Genomic DNA, 14,008 nt, shown 5'->3' with positions numbered 1-14,008 from the left:
ACACCAATGCACAAAAAACGTGGTCCACTTTTCATACAATTATACAATTATTTGACACTGCATGTTTTTATGAACTATTATTTACACTCCACAATAAACTACCAGAGTCGTGACTTTTTGTGAATGCGCATGCGCAATACCAATCATTTTGAGGGAAGCTGCATCGTTGACGTTCTCCTGGAGTCACCTAACTTAAGCCATTCTAATGCCCTGGTTTGGGTTCGGCTTCAACGCCTTTGGACAGATACATATATGTGAACCTGTTAGTACAGACGACGACACTACCAACAGGGTTAAAGTCATAACGCCATTTGAGTTCAAGTGTCATGTTGACGGAAGCTGCTGTCGAGAAATAAGTGGACTCCGAGCGAGCTGGAGTCGAAGAGCAACTCTTCACGCAAATGGTGAGCGACCGATGAAAAGTTTCACTTAGCTAATAAAATGCCAAATTACGTTGATGCATTATCACTGAAAATGGCTCGACGTTGCTGTGTTGCCAGGTTTGTGCTTGGCAGGTTTCAACGCTGCGAGTGGGATTTGTGGGACAGGGTGCACGGACGCCACTGTCGGGGAGTCTTTCTTAATCCTCGCTTTTCCAAACAGAATTGAATCATGGGACCTGGACAACGAGAAGAAGACCCCAGTATGGAGCATGGAAGTCAAAACTCCATCCGAAAGCGCTGGTAATAATTGCTGTAGTCTGTGGCGTTTAAACGGAAGACGCTATTCACCATAGCGCCATCCTCTGGATAGATTTGGGTGTTTGTATCAACATCTTCACTGAAATCACACTTTGATGCTTTCCAGGTACGCCCCCGAATCTGCCGTTAGTCCCAGATGGTTACATTGCCATAAAACCTCCCTTCTATCGGCCATTGTCTCCGCACCTGAGGGCCACCAGGCTGGCTCTGGGTGCAGAGCACTGCATTCTCCTCAGTGCCTCTGGAAGTGTGTACACATGGGGACTGGGCAGGTATAACTCAGACACTTGTCAGTTTTGGTCATCTCGCGCAGTGTTTCTAAGCCTCGTTTTTGCCAAGGTGCATATTTTGACAATAAATAAGTAACTAAATCACCAGCAATAAGTGGATACACGGAAGATGGAATAATTACAGTGTGTACACTACGGTTCAAAGGTTTGGGGTCACTTAGAAATGTCCTCTTTTTTTTTTTAAATAAAATGGCTATTTTTCAATGAGTGTAACATTAAATTAATCAGGAATACACTCTATACATTGTCAATGTGGTAAATGACTATTCTAGCTGCAAACGTCTGGCTTTTAATGCAATATCTACATAGATGTATGAAGGCCCATTTCCAGCAACCATCCCTCCAGTGGTCTAATTGATAGTTTTCTTCAATACCTTTAATGCAAGAACCACATGAGAGACAGTTTGCCCCTTTTACGCTTGCAAGCGGAGAAAGCCATCATCACTCTTGTGTCACAGAAGAGCGCCTGAAAGCTGTCTGACTTTCGCCTCTTGCAGGAGTCTATTTATTGAGAGAAAGCAGGGTGGCGGTGAGGGTGAACAGGTTTCTGGGTCGCCTCTGCAAACTGATTTAGTCAGTGCAGAGGGTATTATCTCTTTGTTTTACAAAGTTTTATAAACAGATACTGGTGGAGCATCTTTAGACAACAAACTAAGCAAGAACGTTTGCACAACATGGAACGTTTCAACAACTCAAGGGAATGTGGAAAGTTTTAACGAGTCAAGGGAAGGTGGAAAGTTTTAACAGTAAATGATTCTAATCAACATTTCAACATAATCATACGATCAAAATAAATTGTCAACCCTAACACTAATTTTCTTTTGTTTGCTAATTGTGTTAGAAGGCTGATGGATGATTAGAAAACACTTTAAAACTCTTGTGCAATTATGTTAGTTTTCATGGAAAACACAAAATTGTCTGGGTGACCCCAAACTTTTGAACAGTAGTGTACCTCACTGGCCTAATTACATGAACAAAGACAGATTCAACGAGATGGCATACGGTTAACTTTTTTTTTTAAAGTAAAATTTCCCATTAAAGATTTGGTATCCCTGCTCTACAGAACACCATTATTGTATCATTTTTTAACTACTTTACAGTCACGGTCAATTAGGGCACGGTGTCCTCTCATCTGAAGAGCAGCCCAGAGTGGTGGAGGCCCTTTGGGGCATGACCATGAGCTGGGTGGCCACAGGAGGCTGGCACACTGTCTGCATTAGTGGTAAGAACCACTTGTGATGCTGCCAGTGTAATCAGGGATGCCCACAAATGGTATTTCAATGTATTGACAGACGGGGGTGACTTGTATGTGTGGGGCTGGAACGAGAGTGGCCAGCTTGGACTTCCCTCGCGAGCTGCTCGGAGGGCACAGCAACATCAAAAAAGTCAAAAGGAAGCAGGTCGGTTATGTAAAATATTTAAAATGCTGGATTATTTTCTGTCAGTCATTCCAATGTGTGTTGTGATCATTTTTCACTTGTCTTACCTTACTGCTGAAATCACATTTACATGCATGATGCTTGATATGTCGCATGAAGAATATCAACAGCATTTGTATCACAATAGTTGTCTTAAAAATCAAATTTCCAAATGAAACTATGTTTAACAACTACAGATCTTTCAACTCTTGTTACCAACTTGTTTTTATGTAAAGACACACCGGAGGGAGAGAAGGACGAAGAAGTGTTCATATCTATCCAGGCATTCCCAGCACTACTGGACGTTACTCCATCGTGTGAGATTAAGACAGTTGGCTGTGGCTCCCGTCACACAGCTGCTGTGACATGTAAGTCATGATGTCACTTCCCTATGTCCGCATGAAATTACTACTCCCAATGTGAAAACTAGGCTCAGAGCATGCAGAGAGCACAGATCGCTCTTTAAGATTGCAACTTCCAAACAATTTCTTAACTATCAAACTCACACGAGACATTTTTTTACATTGAATTGGGGTTGGACTTCTGTTTTCAATGTGATCTTTCTCATTTTAGCCACAGGTGACCTCTACACATGGGGATGGGGTGAGTTTGAATCCAACTCTAATATTCGCAGCATACATAATTTACATTTGATTTACAAGAGAGATGGTAACTTCCTTGTTTTTCTCCTCAGGTCAATACGGTCAGCTTGGATACGAGACATCCTGTTCAGATGAGCCGCGCCGTGTGGAGTTCTTCAGTGAACAACGAATGCGTGTTGTCGATGTGACGTGTGGGGCATGGAATACTTTTGCTGCTGTCGTCAGGGAGGAAGTAGCTGCCTCTTAAATATTATGGAATCCTATTGCTAAACATGGACTTTGCACTGTATCGTACAAAGTGACAATTTAAGACTTGAATTACAGTACAAGTATTTTGTATACACTCAATAAAAAGCTTGACAACTTTGTAAAACTTTTTATATGGAAATATAAAGAGAGATTTAAAAATTACAAATAGGTGTTTTACATATAACAGTAAAGTCAATAAATTCCATAGAAATTTACAGCAAATAACTACTTTATATAACTGATTAAACAATAATAAATGTAGGTGGTCAATTTCTGTCTTCACAGCACAATCTTGAAGGAACTGTGGAGAATATTTTGGAAATATGTTAATTGATTTGTCAAAGACACACATTTTTAATTACATTTTCATGTTCACCTGATAAAATCCGGTGACCTTGAAATGACGTGCTGAAACTCTGAGAGGTTCACAGTTCCATCCTTGTCAATGTCTGACTCGTCGAGAATCTAAACGACATCCGGTATTATTACACATTTGATTATGTTGTGTCCATATTGCAGGATCTCGCTCACGTTATTGATGAGCTGTCTCATCTCCTCGGGGGTTAGTCTCGTGTCATCGGTCTCGCCGGTCAGGCAGTTGACCAGTTTCTCCAGATCACCACAGTCGAGAGTTCCATCATCATCAAAGTCTAACGATGACAAAATAGCATTAAATATGCTATTGCTTTGAATAAACCAATCACATGCTAAGTTTCTTTAACAACATTTTTACCAAATATACGGAATGCATAGTGGGACTTGATTTCCAGTGTTGCCGAGTCACTGAAGGCACTCAAAAGATCTAGAAAGTCCTCAAAGGTGAGGCTTCCATCTTTCGCTTCGGATGTTGAAAAGACGTGGCAGATCCTCGTTCGAAATGGGTTGGACTGAAACAGGAACAAGTACAAGGGTCATTGCGAAATTCCTTTTAACCAGATGAATGACTCCGCTATAAGAGCAGTGACACATTGTACCTTGAGTTCTGGAAGGGTGAGGATCTTCTCCATGGGCACCCTGGCATTTGGAAGGTCTCTCTCATCTTTCATGAGCAGCTCAGTGAATCTTTTATGCGCCCTGGTATTAATAGCCACAACATAATATTGTGTTACATAAGCAGCTACCGTATTAATCCTGGCCATTCAAACACCAAATATATTCAGCGTGTGGCATGCAAATGGTCACTTACAGAAGAATTTCTTGTTTTGTTAAAAACGTCAGCTCCTGAAAGTAGAATGACAGTCACCCACAAAATATTGGAAATCCTATAGTACATGGTGTTAGCAACATATTACTTTTCTGATTTCGGATTCAACATTATGAGACACCACTGTTGTTTCAAATTGAAAATTGGCGTAGAAGGCTGCTTCTTTTGGGTTACGCTAAAATAGCTTTAAGTTGGCTAACGTTGCTGGGTGGAACAAGTGTTTGTTTGGCAGGAAATCAGCCAGGACGGCATCGCGTTTCTTATCGTTGATCACTTACTTGGTATTCTGAGAGCAAATCCTTTCCGAGTTGACTCGCCGTTGTCCCCATCTTGTACTATAGTTAGTTTCCAACGTTAAACTTTTTTTGTCTTATAAACACTGTGTTGCCGCTGTACTTCCGGTGAGCCTGTTAACCATTTCATGCTTGACAAGCTCCCCGTACGGATGTTAGCTAAAGTCCAAAAGATCATACAATCTATGGTCACCAAAGTCCCAAAAGACATTTCTTTGTATTCTCAGGGTTAGTGACGCGGTGCTTTGTCTACATATATAGTCGTTATGCAGTCTGAAATGTGGAAATTATTTTTGTAAACAAAGACGTTTCTCGCATTGATTTGTCTTTTCATCGTGTACATAATTCACATAATATCGCCCAAAGTTTTTTTTTTTAATCGTAACGTTTAGAGGCAAAGCGGATCATGACCAAATGCAACATTAATGCTAAGTATGTTTTGAAGCAACATATGCTGCCATCCAAGCAAACTTATTTCAGCAAGACAATGAATGCTAAGCCACATTCTGCATGTCTTACAACAAACAGAGTGACTTTGTTGTTAAACAGAATGCAAGACATTCCACCTACAAAGCTAAAACAATTGTGTGTTAGGAAAAGTGGTGTAACAGTAATAATCATGACCCTCTGTTCGTTTTTAGAACATATTGCAGGCATCAGATTCCAAATAGTAGAGAAAAAGTAAAATAAACTAAGGTTTGTTAGTTTGAATATTAAATATTTTGACTTAGTGTATTAAATACAGGTAAAAAAAAATTGCAAATCATTGTATTCTGTTTTTATTTACATTATACACAAGGTTGCGACTTTACGGGAATTGGGGTTTGTAGATGGATGGCTGGATGTTTAAAACAGATAAATTACTAATGTTTTACAATTTCAAATCCAAACTGGTTATGTCATCTTTTATTTTATTTCATTAAACTTGGACAAGAATGCTATAAAAACATATTAGTTTGACTTACAGCACAATATGCGTGAATTCAAAGAACTGATACTTTTTGTAATTGAACAAAGTTTGGATAGCTCAGCAATCTTCTCAACATGCCGAAGTGTTCAGCTCAACTCTGGAGGAAACACAAACTAAGCACCCGGGTTTGTTTCCCAGTTTGTTGAATCTAAAATGAAATACATAAAAAGAGAATCAATCACACAATGGAATACAGTGGAACAAAGTGCTAACATAATTAAAACAGCATGTAATAATTCTTTCTCTTAGATTTATTTGACTGAACAACTTATTTAGATGGTAACTCAACATTATTAATGTTTTTTTTTTCAGACTCTACCTGTCATTGTTGTTCCTTCCCTCGTCTCAGCCGGAACACCGATTCCAAATTCATTTTCAGCGGTGACTCTAAAGTAGTAGATCCCCCTTTCCTCCAGGTCAGTCACCTTGTAGGACAACCTGTGGCATCTGTTTGTGAGTCTTGTCCATCCTTTTCTGCTGATGTCCAGGATGTCAACAAGATAGTTCTTAACGGAGGCTCCTCCCTCATTCTCAGGAATGTCCCAAGTAACTGTGGCAGAGTTCTTGGTAACATCTTTAACAGCTAAATGTGTTGGTGGACCAGGGGAATCCAGAACCTTCACACTTAGAGTCAAAGAGGCATTCCCGGCATCGTTTTGCAATTTGACTATGTATTTGCCTGTATCATCGCGGGTTACTTTTTCCACAGTGATGGAGGTGACGGAGTCGGTGGTGTTGATCAGTCCTCTGATTCTTAAATCCACATCTGCTTTTTCCCAAGTCACACTGGGAATAGGTTTGCCCCTGAAAGGCACGGTGAAGGTGAAGTCACTTCCTTCTTTGACATGGAGGGTCTTCTTCATGTCAGTGCTAATATCAAACCTAGGTTCTTCCACTCTATCCACAGTCGCATAAGGATCCGTTTCACGACTGGCTTCACTGATGCCTACCTTATTTATTGATCTAACAACAAAAACATATTCTGTCCCTGAAGTGAGCCCAGTTACTTTAAACTCAGTTTTATCTGTGTTTTGTGTCCCAACGGACCAGTCTTCTTCTGCGCATTTTCTGAATTCAACTTTGTAGCCTGTAATTGGTGCTCCTCCATCAAACAGCGGCTTGTTCCATGACAGAGTGATTGAGGACTTGGAAGAATCGAGAAGTGTGGGTTTTCCGGGAGGGGAAGGCAGAAACTGTGGATCTTCTGCCATGGTGAGAGGACATGGTAGACTGGGTTCGCTTATCCCTGCAGCATTCTCTGCAAAAACCCGGAATTCATATTCACATCCTTCATGTAAGCCGGTGGCTTTGACTCGTAGGTCGTAGACAGGCTTCTTATTAACACGCAGCCAACGAATGCCTTGCTTGTCCCGCTTCTCAATGATGTACCCGCTGATTCGGCTCCCTCCATCAGATACTGGCCTCTTCCAGCAGATAGTCATAGCGTCACTCGTTGCACTTGTGACCTCCACATCCGTTGGAGCAGATGGGATGTTGAAGGGGTCGACTGCCCTGATGGGATCACTTTCCAAAGTCTCCCCTTCGCCATACTTGTTTACTGCCCTCACCCTAAAGAGGTATTCATTCCCTTTAAGCAGCTTAGTTATTTTGCAAGTAGTTGCCATCAAGTCACCATAGGTAAGAGTCCAGGCCACACGACTGGTTTCACACTTCTCAACGATATAATGCATGATCTCTGCACCGCCTGTCTCGTGAGGGGGTCCCCATGATAAAGTCAGTTTCTCCGCTGAAAGTCCAGACACTTGCAGGGGTCCAGCTGGAGGACCAGGCCTGTCTAAGACTTTGCATGTAAACGAAATAGATGTGGTACCCGCAGTACTTTGGAGGCTCAGAGTGTACTGTCCAGAGTCTTTTCGAACACTCTCCCGGATTAACAGACACGTATGCGTCTTGGTTGTTGTAATCTCAACCCTACCCTTTGTGCCAATGGTTCTACTATTCTTTGACCATAACACTGTAGGGTTTGGGCGACCTGAGATGTCAGCATCTATTCTTAGGAGATCACCTACTTTGACAACCAAAACCTGTTTAAATTTGTCCTCTATGATAATTTTAGGTGGCTCCACATCATGCTGCACAGTCACGGGTCCTGTGGCCTCAGATGGTGCACTGAAGAGCTCAGCTGCATTCTTTGCAAGAACCCTGAAGTCATATTGTTCACCCTCTGTGAGACCAGTTACCTCCCAAAAGGTATCAAGTAAGTTGGTGAAGTTACATTTTAGCCAACATGTATCCGGAAGCTCTTTCCGCTCTACAATGAAAGTAATAATTTTAGCCCCACCGTCATAGTTTGGTTTCTCCCAGGAGAGGGAAACTGAAGAGTTTGTTATGTTGGAAACTGTGAGGTTTCGTGGGGGGTCACACTGGTCTCTCGCTGCAACAGGCTCAGAGGTATTACTGCAGGGACCTACACCAACAATATTCTCAGCATAGACCCGAAATTCATATACGAGGCCTTCTTCAACGTTTGTAACTTTGAATCTGTTCTCTGTCACTGGACTTTTGTTTAATTTTGTCCACAGAATACTACTTTGATCTTTGCGTTCAATATGATAGCCAATAATCGGGCTGCCACCATCACTGCTCGCTGGGTCCCATGTAATGACCATGAGAGACTTTGAAGCACTCACAACAGAGATATTGCTTGGTGGACTTGGAACCTTGAAAGGATATTGAGCAATAACTGGTTCAGACTCAGCAAAGGAGCTCTTCCCGTAGCGATTTTCTGCAGCAACACGAAAGTAATATTCACTGCCCTGTGTCAGACGGGATATTTTTATCGAGGTCCTGGCAACGGTGGCTGACACAGTCTGCCAGATTGTGCTGTTTGTATCTCTCTTCTCAACAACATAATTAGAGATTTGACATCCTCCACAATAATGAGGGGGCTGCCATTTCAGAGCCACAAATTCAGCGCTCACTTCTTCCACAGTGAGATCACACGGTGGTCCAGGTTTTTCAAAAACATTCACATGGATCTCAGCAGATGTCGTTCCAGCGGAATTGGTGACGGTTACCTCATACAGGCCAACATCTGTCTTTGTTGCATCTTTGATTATGATTTGAGATGATGTCTCTGATGTACACACATTGACCCTGCAGGTCTCTTTGAGTATGTTGCCATCTTTCTTCCATGTTACAGTGGGCTGTGGTACACCCTTGAATGGCACATCAATTTTCAAATCATTCCCTGCCTTCACACTAAATGTGCTTGACAGCAAACTAATAATGGGTTGAGCACTTGTGTCTTTCACGGTAACAGGTGTCAACAGGAGCTTGGGCTCACTCTTCCCCTTTTCATTCACAGCACTAACTCTGAAGAAATACTCCATTTCTTTTGTCAGCCCATGAATGACTGTTTCCAGTGTTTTACTCTCAGAACAGGTTCTCCACTTGTCATGTCCTTTTGCTTGCATTTCGACAATATAACATGTAATTTTGCTGCCTCCGTCATGATCTGGCTTTTCCCATGAGAGTTTTACGCTGTCATTGGTGACATCGCTGTGTGTAATTTTCCCAGGAGGAGAAGGCACTTCAGAAACCTTAACAGGTTCTTTTGTTTCAGCTGATTGTCCACTTCCATACTCGTTTACAGCCAAGACACGGAAGTAATAAAAACATCCCTCTTGGAGGTTGTCAATTTTATACGAGTTCCTTGTGCAGTTACTACACACACTTGTGAAGACCTTTCTATTCTCCTCTCTCTTTTCCACGGCATAATGTGAAATCACTGCTCCTCCATCAATGAGAGGAGCCTCCCAGGTGATGAGCACAGAATCTCTCTGAATATCTTTCACTTGGAGGTTTGTTGGTACACTGGGAGTATCCAACACTCGCACATTGACGAATGCTGACTTAGAGCCCTTGCAGTTCGTAACAGTCAATACATATTTCCCTGTGTCATTTCTGTTCACATTTTCAATCATCAGCAACGTGTAGGTGCCTGTCACCTCTATTTGTGCGTTCTCACTGAGAGCACCACCTTCCTTTGACCATTGGACTTCAGGTTCCGGCCTTCCTCTGATAGCAACATAGAGACGTAATGTTGAACAGGCTCGAACACTAACTAGCTTTCTCAAAGCTGTGTCCAACTCAATTTCGGGGTGCTCTAGTTTCTCAGCTGCAACCACAGACCCTGGTAATTCCACCGGTTCGCCGACTCCATTGGCATTTGTTGCGCGCACCCGAAAGTTGTACTCCGCATTTTGCTTCAGACCTTTTATGGTGTCTTTTGTATCTTCAGTGTTTGGTGTGCATGTTAGCCACTTATCATCTGCTGCTTCTTTCATCTCAACAACAAATCCATTAATGGGCGCGCCACCATCATAGATAGGTTTGGACCAGGATAGAGAGACAGTACTGCACGAATGGTCTGTCACTTTGAGGTTGGTAGGGGGACCAGGAGGGTATGATGTATCACACACTTTAATATAATCGCTTGGCTCACTGGGTGCACCAACACCAGCAGTATTCTCTGCCGATACTCTAAACTGATAATAATGTCCCTCTGTGAGTCCTGTGCATCTGAAGCGCAAGTCACTCAGTCTTCTCTTGTTGCATTTTGTCCACCTAACACCATCTTTATCACGTTTCTCCAGGATGTAGCCATCTATCTCAGAGCCCCCATCAGTCTCAGGTCTTTCCCACGTCAACATGACAGAGTCTCCGGTCACAGCACTGGCAGCAGGGGTAGAAGGAGCACTGGGTGTTTTGAAAGGATTTTGTGCGATGAAAGGTTCTGATTCCAGATATTCCCCGACACCAAATTTGTTCACGGCGCAAACACGGAATATGTATTCTCTCCCGGGTGTCAGCTTGGTTGCTTTGTAACTGACAGTTTCAACATGAGGATCAACTCCTGTCCATGTAACACGGCTTGTCTCCCTTTTTTCAAGAATGTAATGTGAAACACTGGCTCCGCCATCATTTAAAGGGGGGTTCCAATGAAGATTACACTTTTCACCACTGACAGCTTTCACCCTTAAAGGTCCTTCTGGGGAACCGGGTCTGTCCAGCACCTTTACATTAACCGGCATAGATGTTGTTCCATCAATGTTAGTGAGACTCAGGACGAAGCATCCCCCGTCCACTCGTGTACAGTCCCTGATAGTCAGTGTTGTATGAGTGATGGTGTTTTTTACATCAGTCCTTGGGGTAGCTTTGTTAATTTCCTCACCATCCTTCAGCCACCTTACTTCGGGAAGGGGTTTTCCAAAGTAATCCGCTTCAATTATAAGTGTTTCCCCAGCCTGAGCAATAACTGTACTCTTGAACTTGGGGTCCATAATCGCAGAAGGTCTTTCAATTACATCTTCAGCAAAGATGGTTACACATTCAGAAGGTTTGCTCCAGACACCTGCACCATTCTTGGCAGTGACCCTGAACATGTAACTTTGGCCTCCCGTCAGATCTGTAACTGTGAACTGATTTTCAATAACATTTGTGAAGTTTGCTTTCATCCATCGGCCATCTGGGAGCTCCTTCTTTTCAACGACGTAGCCTGTAATAGAGCTCCCACCATCATAGCTAGGTTTGGCCCACTGGAGTGTGATATTCTCTTTTGTAATGACAACAGCTTCAGGTTTACCAGGTGGATCACAGGGATCTCTTGCGACATAACAGTCAGATATCTTGCTCGATGGACTGAGTCCAGCAATATTTTCAGCAAAGACTCTGAATTCATACTCAATGCCTTCTTCCAGGCCAGTCGTTTTGAATCGGGTGTCAGGTATGGCAAGTTTGTTCAGCTTGGTCCATAAGATGCTGTTTTTCTCCTTTCGCTCCAGATGATAGCCAGTGACAGCACTACCTCCATCTCTGCCTGGGGGTGCCCATTCAACTAACATACTGTACTTTGACACTGTGGATATAAAAGGTGTACCAGGAGCCGCAGGCACACTAAATGGGTACTGTGCAAGTACAATTGAAGATGTGATGGCAGCACTCTTTCCATACCTATTTTCTGCAAACACTCTGAATTGATACTCACTACCTGTCTTTAGTTTGGTGACTTTGATTGTTGTCCGCACTGTCGTTGCTGATACGGTTTGCCACTCCATGTTAGTAATGTCACGTTTCTCCACGACATAGTTGTCAAGCTGACAGCCTCCTGTGTATTCGGGTGGCTCCCAGGAAATGGACACATAGTCGGAACTAACTTCATCAATTTTCACAGGCCCAATGGGGGGGTCGGGCTTTTCAAGAACGACCACTGTGATTTCTCCTGTGTAGCTTCCAGCATTGTTGCTTGCTTTGATGGAGTATTGACCAACATGCTCCCTGGTAGCGTGTCTGATATGAAAAACTGTCATCGATGATGTCGTTGAGATCTCCAGCCTGGATGTCTCTTTGACGGCCTGTCCATTTTTTTTCCATTCTATCTTTGGGGCTGGATTACCCAGCACTGGTATTTCGACTTTCAAATCATCACCATTTTTCACTGTAAACGTAGTAATAGTCAGTTGGAGGGTTGGTTTTAAAGCCGTTTCCTTTGCCGTATCGACAGCAGACTGGTCTTTGGGATTTTGTGTGTTCCTTTCAACAGACCCAGCCATCTGCCCTGTAGAACCTCAGAGCAAATAAATAAAACATCATGTAAGGCTTTATCCCACAACGATTTAAACGATTTAAAGAAATGTTGAGTTTGTAATTATATTTTCAAAATGCAGTCATAAATCAAATTTACAGTGAAAACTTTATGATGACTAGATGTGTGCTTTGCATACCTTCAACAATAGCAGAGGTGGATGACTCGGGATTACTATCATGTAGGGGCTGAGCTGTATCATTTCTTTCATTTCCTGTCTACAAAATAGATCGATGTCAGTGAATTAAATTAAAGCACTGATGCGTAATTCTTACATGGTGCCATGAAAAACTTTAATATGCTAATGTGTTAAAGTATGGCATGGTATTTTAATAAACAGATGCATTATTGTCCAAGATGAAAAGATGCAAACTCTAAACGATATACAAGCGAAAATGCATACAATGTTGTTATATTTTTTGCACAAGTTTAAAAAAAGGACTTACTTCTTTGTCTGTTCCTGCTTCCATCCTTATTTCACAGTAGTTGTCCTTTTACTCGGCAAGAAAAAAAATCTAACAAACAAAACCAACTTATCTTAATGCTGTTTGAGATACTATGAAATGAAGCAGTGCTCCCAAGCAGCCAAACACATATAACTTCCAGCAGTCACCGTCTGCTTTATCTCCAAAAGCATGCAGTTACTCAGCCGCTAAAATAGACACATGACTGAGTGGCCAGCTGCTGCTTCTAAAGTTAGTCCAAACCATGGGTTACAAAACAGTAAGCAGACGTGACTAGACAAAAAATAAATGAGTAAATAAATAAATAGATAAATAACCACAACCAGACAATTTACACTGCTACACTAACTACATTGATATAATGAAACGTAATTCTGCTAGTTTGTTTGCTTCTTTATTTTATAGACATACAGTACAGTGGAACCCCGGAATCACAATTGGTGGGTTGTAGAGCACTGTAAGGTTGCACTGTGCCAGAGAAAAAACATGGATCCCAAGAAAGACGCAGGAGAAAAGCAGAAGAGGATAATGGCGAGAATGACGATAGAGCTGAAAATGTTGATCATAGACAAGTATAAAAGAGGCGTTTGTGTGATGGACTGATTCAAAGTGCCGAGATTGACCATTAATTCTTTTTTGAGGAATAGAGAGGTGATAAAAACTGCTAGTGTTACTAAGGAGGTTACCTGGGGTTACCGGCCAGGTCCCAGTGGAAAAAACAAAGAAAGGAAAACACTGACAAAATGCAGCGACCGGATTTTTCTTACGGAATTGGATTCCCCTTCCATTCATTCGTGTTCATAGATTCAGCGCCAAATCAATGTCACATTATGTAGATCTTAAATTTTTTTTTTTTTTAATGGTGTGTTTCTTATTTAATTTATATAGCATATTCAACCCTATGCATTTTCGCTCTGAAAAAAAAAAAAAAAAAAGGGTAAAATCTTGCTGGCTGAGAACAGATTATTACATTTTCAGTTATTTCTAATGGGGGAAATTGCTTCGGAACTCAACGGTTTCACTTCTCAACACTCTTTCTAGAACAAATTAGCGTTGAGATCCGAAGTTGTACTGTATTTTAGCAATGTGAATAAACAAGATGAGTATTGCATGGGGCTGTAACAATACACTAAAGTTGAAATTCAATTTATAGCATTCTTACTAATGTTATAATACTTTTATTTTGGCACCTCAAGCAGGAAATGCAAGT

General features: G+C 41.9%; 3 protein-coding genes across 5 annotated transcripts; 1 reads left to right on the top strand and 2 right to left on the bottom strand.

Annotated features, from left to right (window-relative positions):
* Positions 1 to 118: 118 nt before the first annotated feature.
* Positions 119 to 3,422, top strand: LOC119124505 (RCC1 domain-containing protein 1-like). Of its 2 annotated transcripts, none has more exons than XM_037254555.1 (8): positions 119 to 404; positions 501 to 683; positions 808 to 973; positions 2,092 to 2,213; positions 2,284 to 2,391; positions 2,646 to 2,777; positions 2,983 to 3,012; positions 3,104 to 3,422. In XM_037254555.1, the coding sequence occupies exons 1-8, from the start codon at positions 206 to 208 to the stop codon at positions 3,256 to 3,258; spliced, it is 1,095 nt and encodes a 364-aa protein (XP_037110450.1). In that variant the 5' UTR covers positions 119 to 205; the 3' UTR covers positions 3,259 to 3,422. The 2 variants fall into 2 exon arrangements, with proteins under 2 accessions (XP_037110450.1, XP_037110451.1); XM_037254556.1 differs by having other exon boundaries at positions 268 to 404; positions 604 to 683.
* LOC119124506 (calcium and integrin-binding protein 1-like) lies at positions 3,373 to 5,309 on the bottom strand. Its single transcript, XM_037254557.1, has 7 exons — positions 4,743 to 5,309; positions 4,447 to 4,481; positions 4,235 to 4,334; positions 3,994 to 4,147; positions 3,792 to 3,910; positions 3,637 to 3,725; positions 3,373 to 3,561 (listed from the first exon to the last, which is right to left on the bottom strand). The coding sequence occupies exons 1-7, from the start codon at positions 4,791 to 4,793 to the stop codon at positions 3,540 to 3,542; spliced, it is 570 nt and encodes a 189-aa protein (XP_037110452.1). The 5' UTR covers positions 4,794 to 5,309; the 3' UTR covers positions 3,373 to 3,539.
* Positions 5,310 to 5,641: 332 nt separating this feature from the next.
* LOC119124504 (titin-like) lies at positions 5,642 to 12,975 on the bottom strand. Of its 2 annotated transcripts, none has more exons than XM_037254553.1 (4): positions 12,781 to 12,975; positions 12,474 to 12,552; positions 6,047 to 12,316; positions 5,642 to 5,875 (listed from the first exon to the last, which is right to left on the bottom strand). In XM_037254553.1, the coding sequence occupies exons 1-4, from the start codon at positions 12,802 to 12,804 to the stop codon at positions 5,841 to 5,843; spliced, it is 6,408 nt and encodes a 2,135-aa protein (XP_037110448.1). In that variant the 5' UTR covers positions 12,805 to 12,975; the 3' UTR covers positions 5,642 to 5,840. The 2 variants fall into 2 exon arrangements, with proteins under 2 accessions (XP_037110448.1, XP_037110449.1); XM_037254554.1 differs by having other exon boundaries at positions 6,047 to 12,307.
* Positions 12,976 to 14,008: the final 1,033 nt, after the last annotated feature.

The sequence above is a fragment of the Syngnathus acus genome, chromosome 6 (assembly GCF_901709675.1).
Source record: "Syngnathus acus chromosome 6, fSynAcu1.2, whole genome shotgun sequence".
Taxonomy (NCBI): domain Eukaryota; kingdom Metazoa; phylum Chordata; class Actinopteri; order Syngnathiformes; family Syngnathidae; genus Syngnathus; species Syngnathus acus.
Note: the sequence above shows the minus strand (reverse complement) of the source record. Positions and strands in the feature narration are given on the sequence as shown.

Bases quoted from the DNA above. Each gene is read 5' to 3' on its own strand.
- LOC119124505 (XM_037254555.1), top strand. From the start codon at position 206: ATGCCCTGGTTTGGGTTCGGCTTCAACGCCTTTGGACAGATACATATA. The intron at 405-500 runs GTGAGCGACCGA...CTGTGTTGCCAG, and splicing joins AGCAACTCTTCACGCAAATG to GTTTGTGCTTGGCAGGTTTC. The intron at 974-2,091 runs GTATAACTCAGA...ACTACTTTACAG, and splicing joins TACACATGGGGACTGGGCAG to TCACGGTCAATTAGGGCACG.
- LOC119124506 (XM_037254557.1), bottom strand. From the start codon at position 4,793: ATGGGGACAACGGCGAGTCAACTCGGAAAGGATTTGCTCTCAGAATAC. The intron at 4,335-4,446 runs GTAAGTGACCAT...TATTAATACCAG, and splicing joins ACAAAACAAGAAATTCTTCT to GGCGCATAAAAGATTCACTG. The intron at 3,562-3,636 runs GTGAACATGAAA...TATTCTCCACAG, and splicing joins AGGTCACCGGATTTTATCAG to TTCCTTCAAGATTGTGCTGT.
- LOC119124504 (XM_037254553.1), bottom strand. From the start codon at position 12,804: ATGGAAGCAGGAACAGACAAAGAA. The intron at 12,553-12,780 runs GTAAGTCCTTTT...TCTATTTTGTAG, and splicing joins AAGCAGGAACAGACAAAGAA to ACAGGAAATGAAAGAAATGA. The intron at 5,876-6,046 runs GTAGAGTCTGAA...ATTTCATTTTAG, and splicing joins GGAAGGAACAACAATGACAG to ATTCAACAAACTGGGAAACA.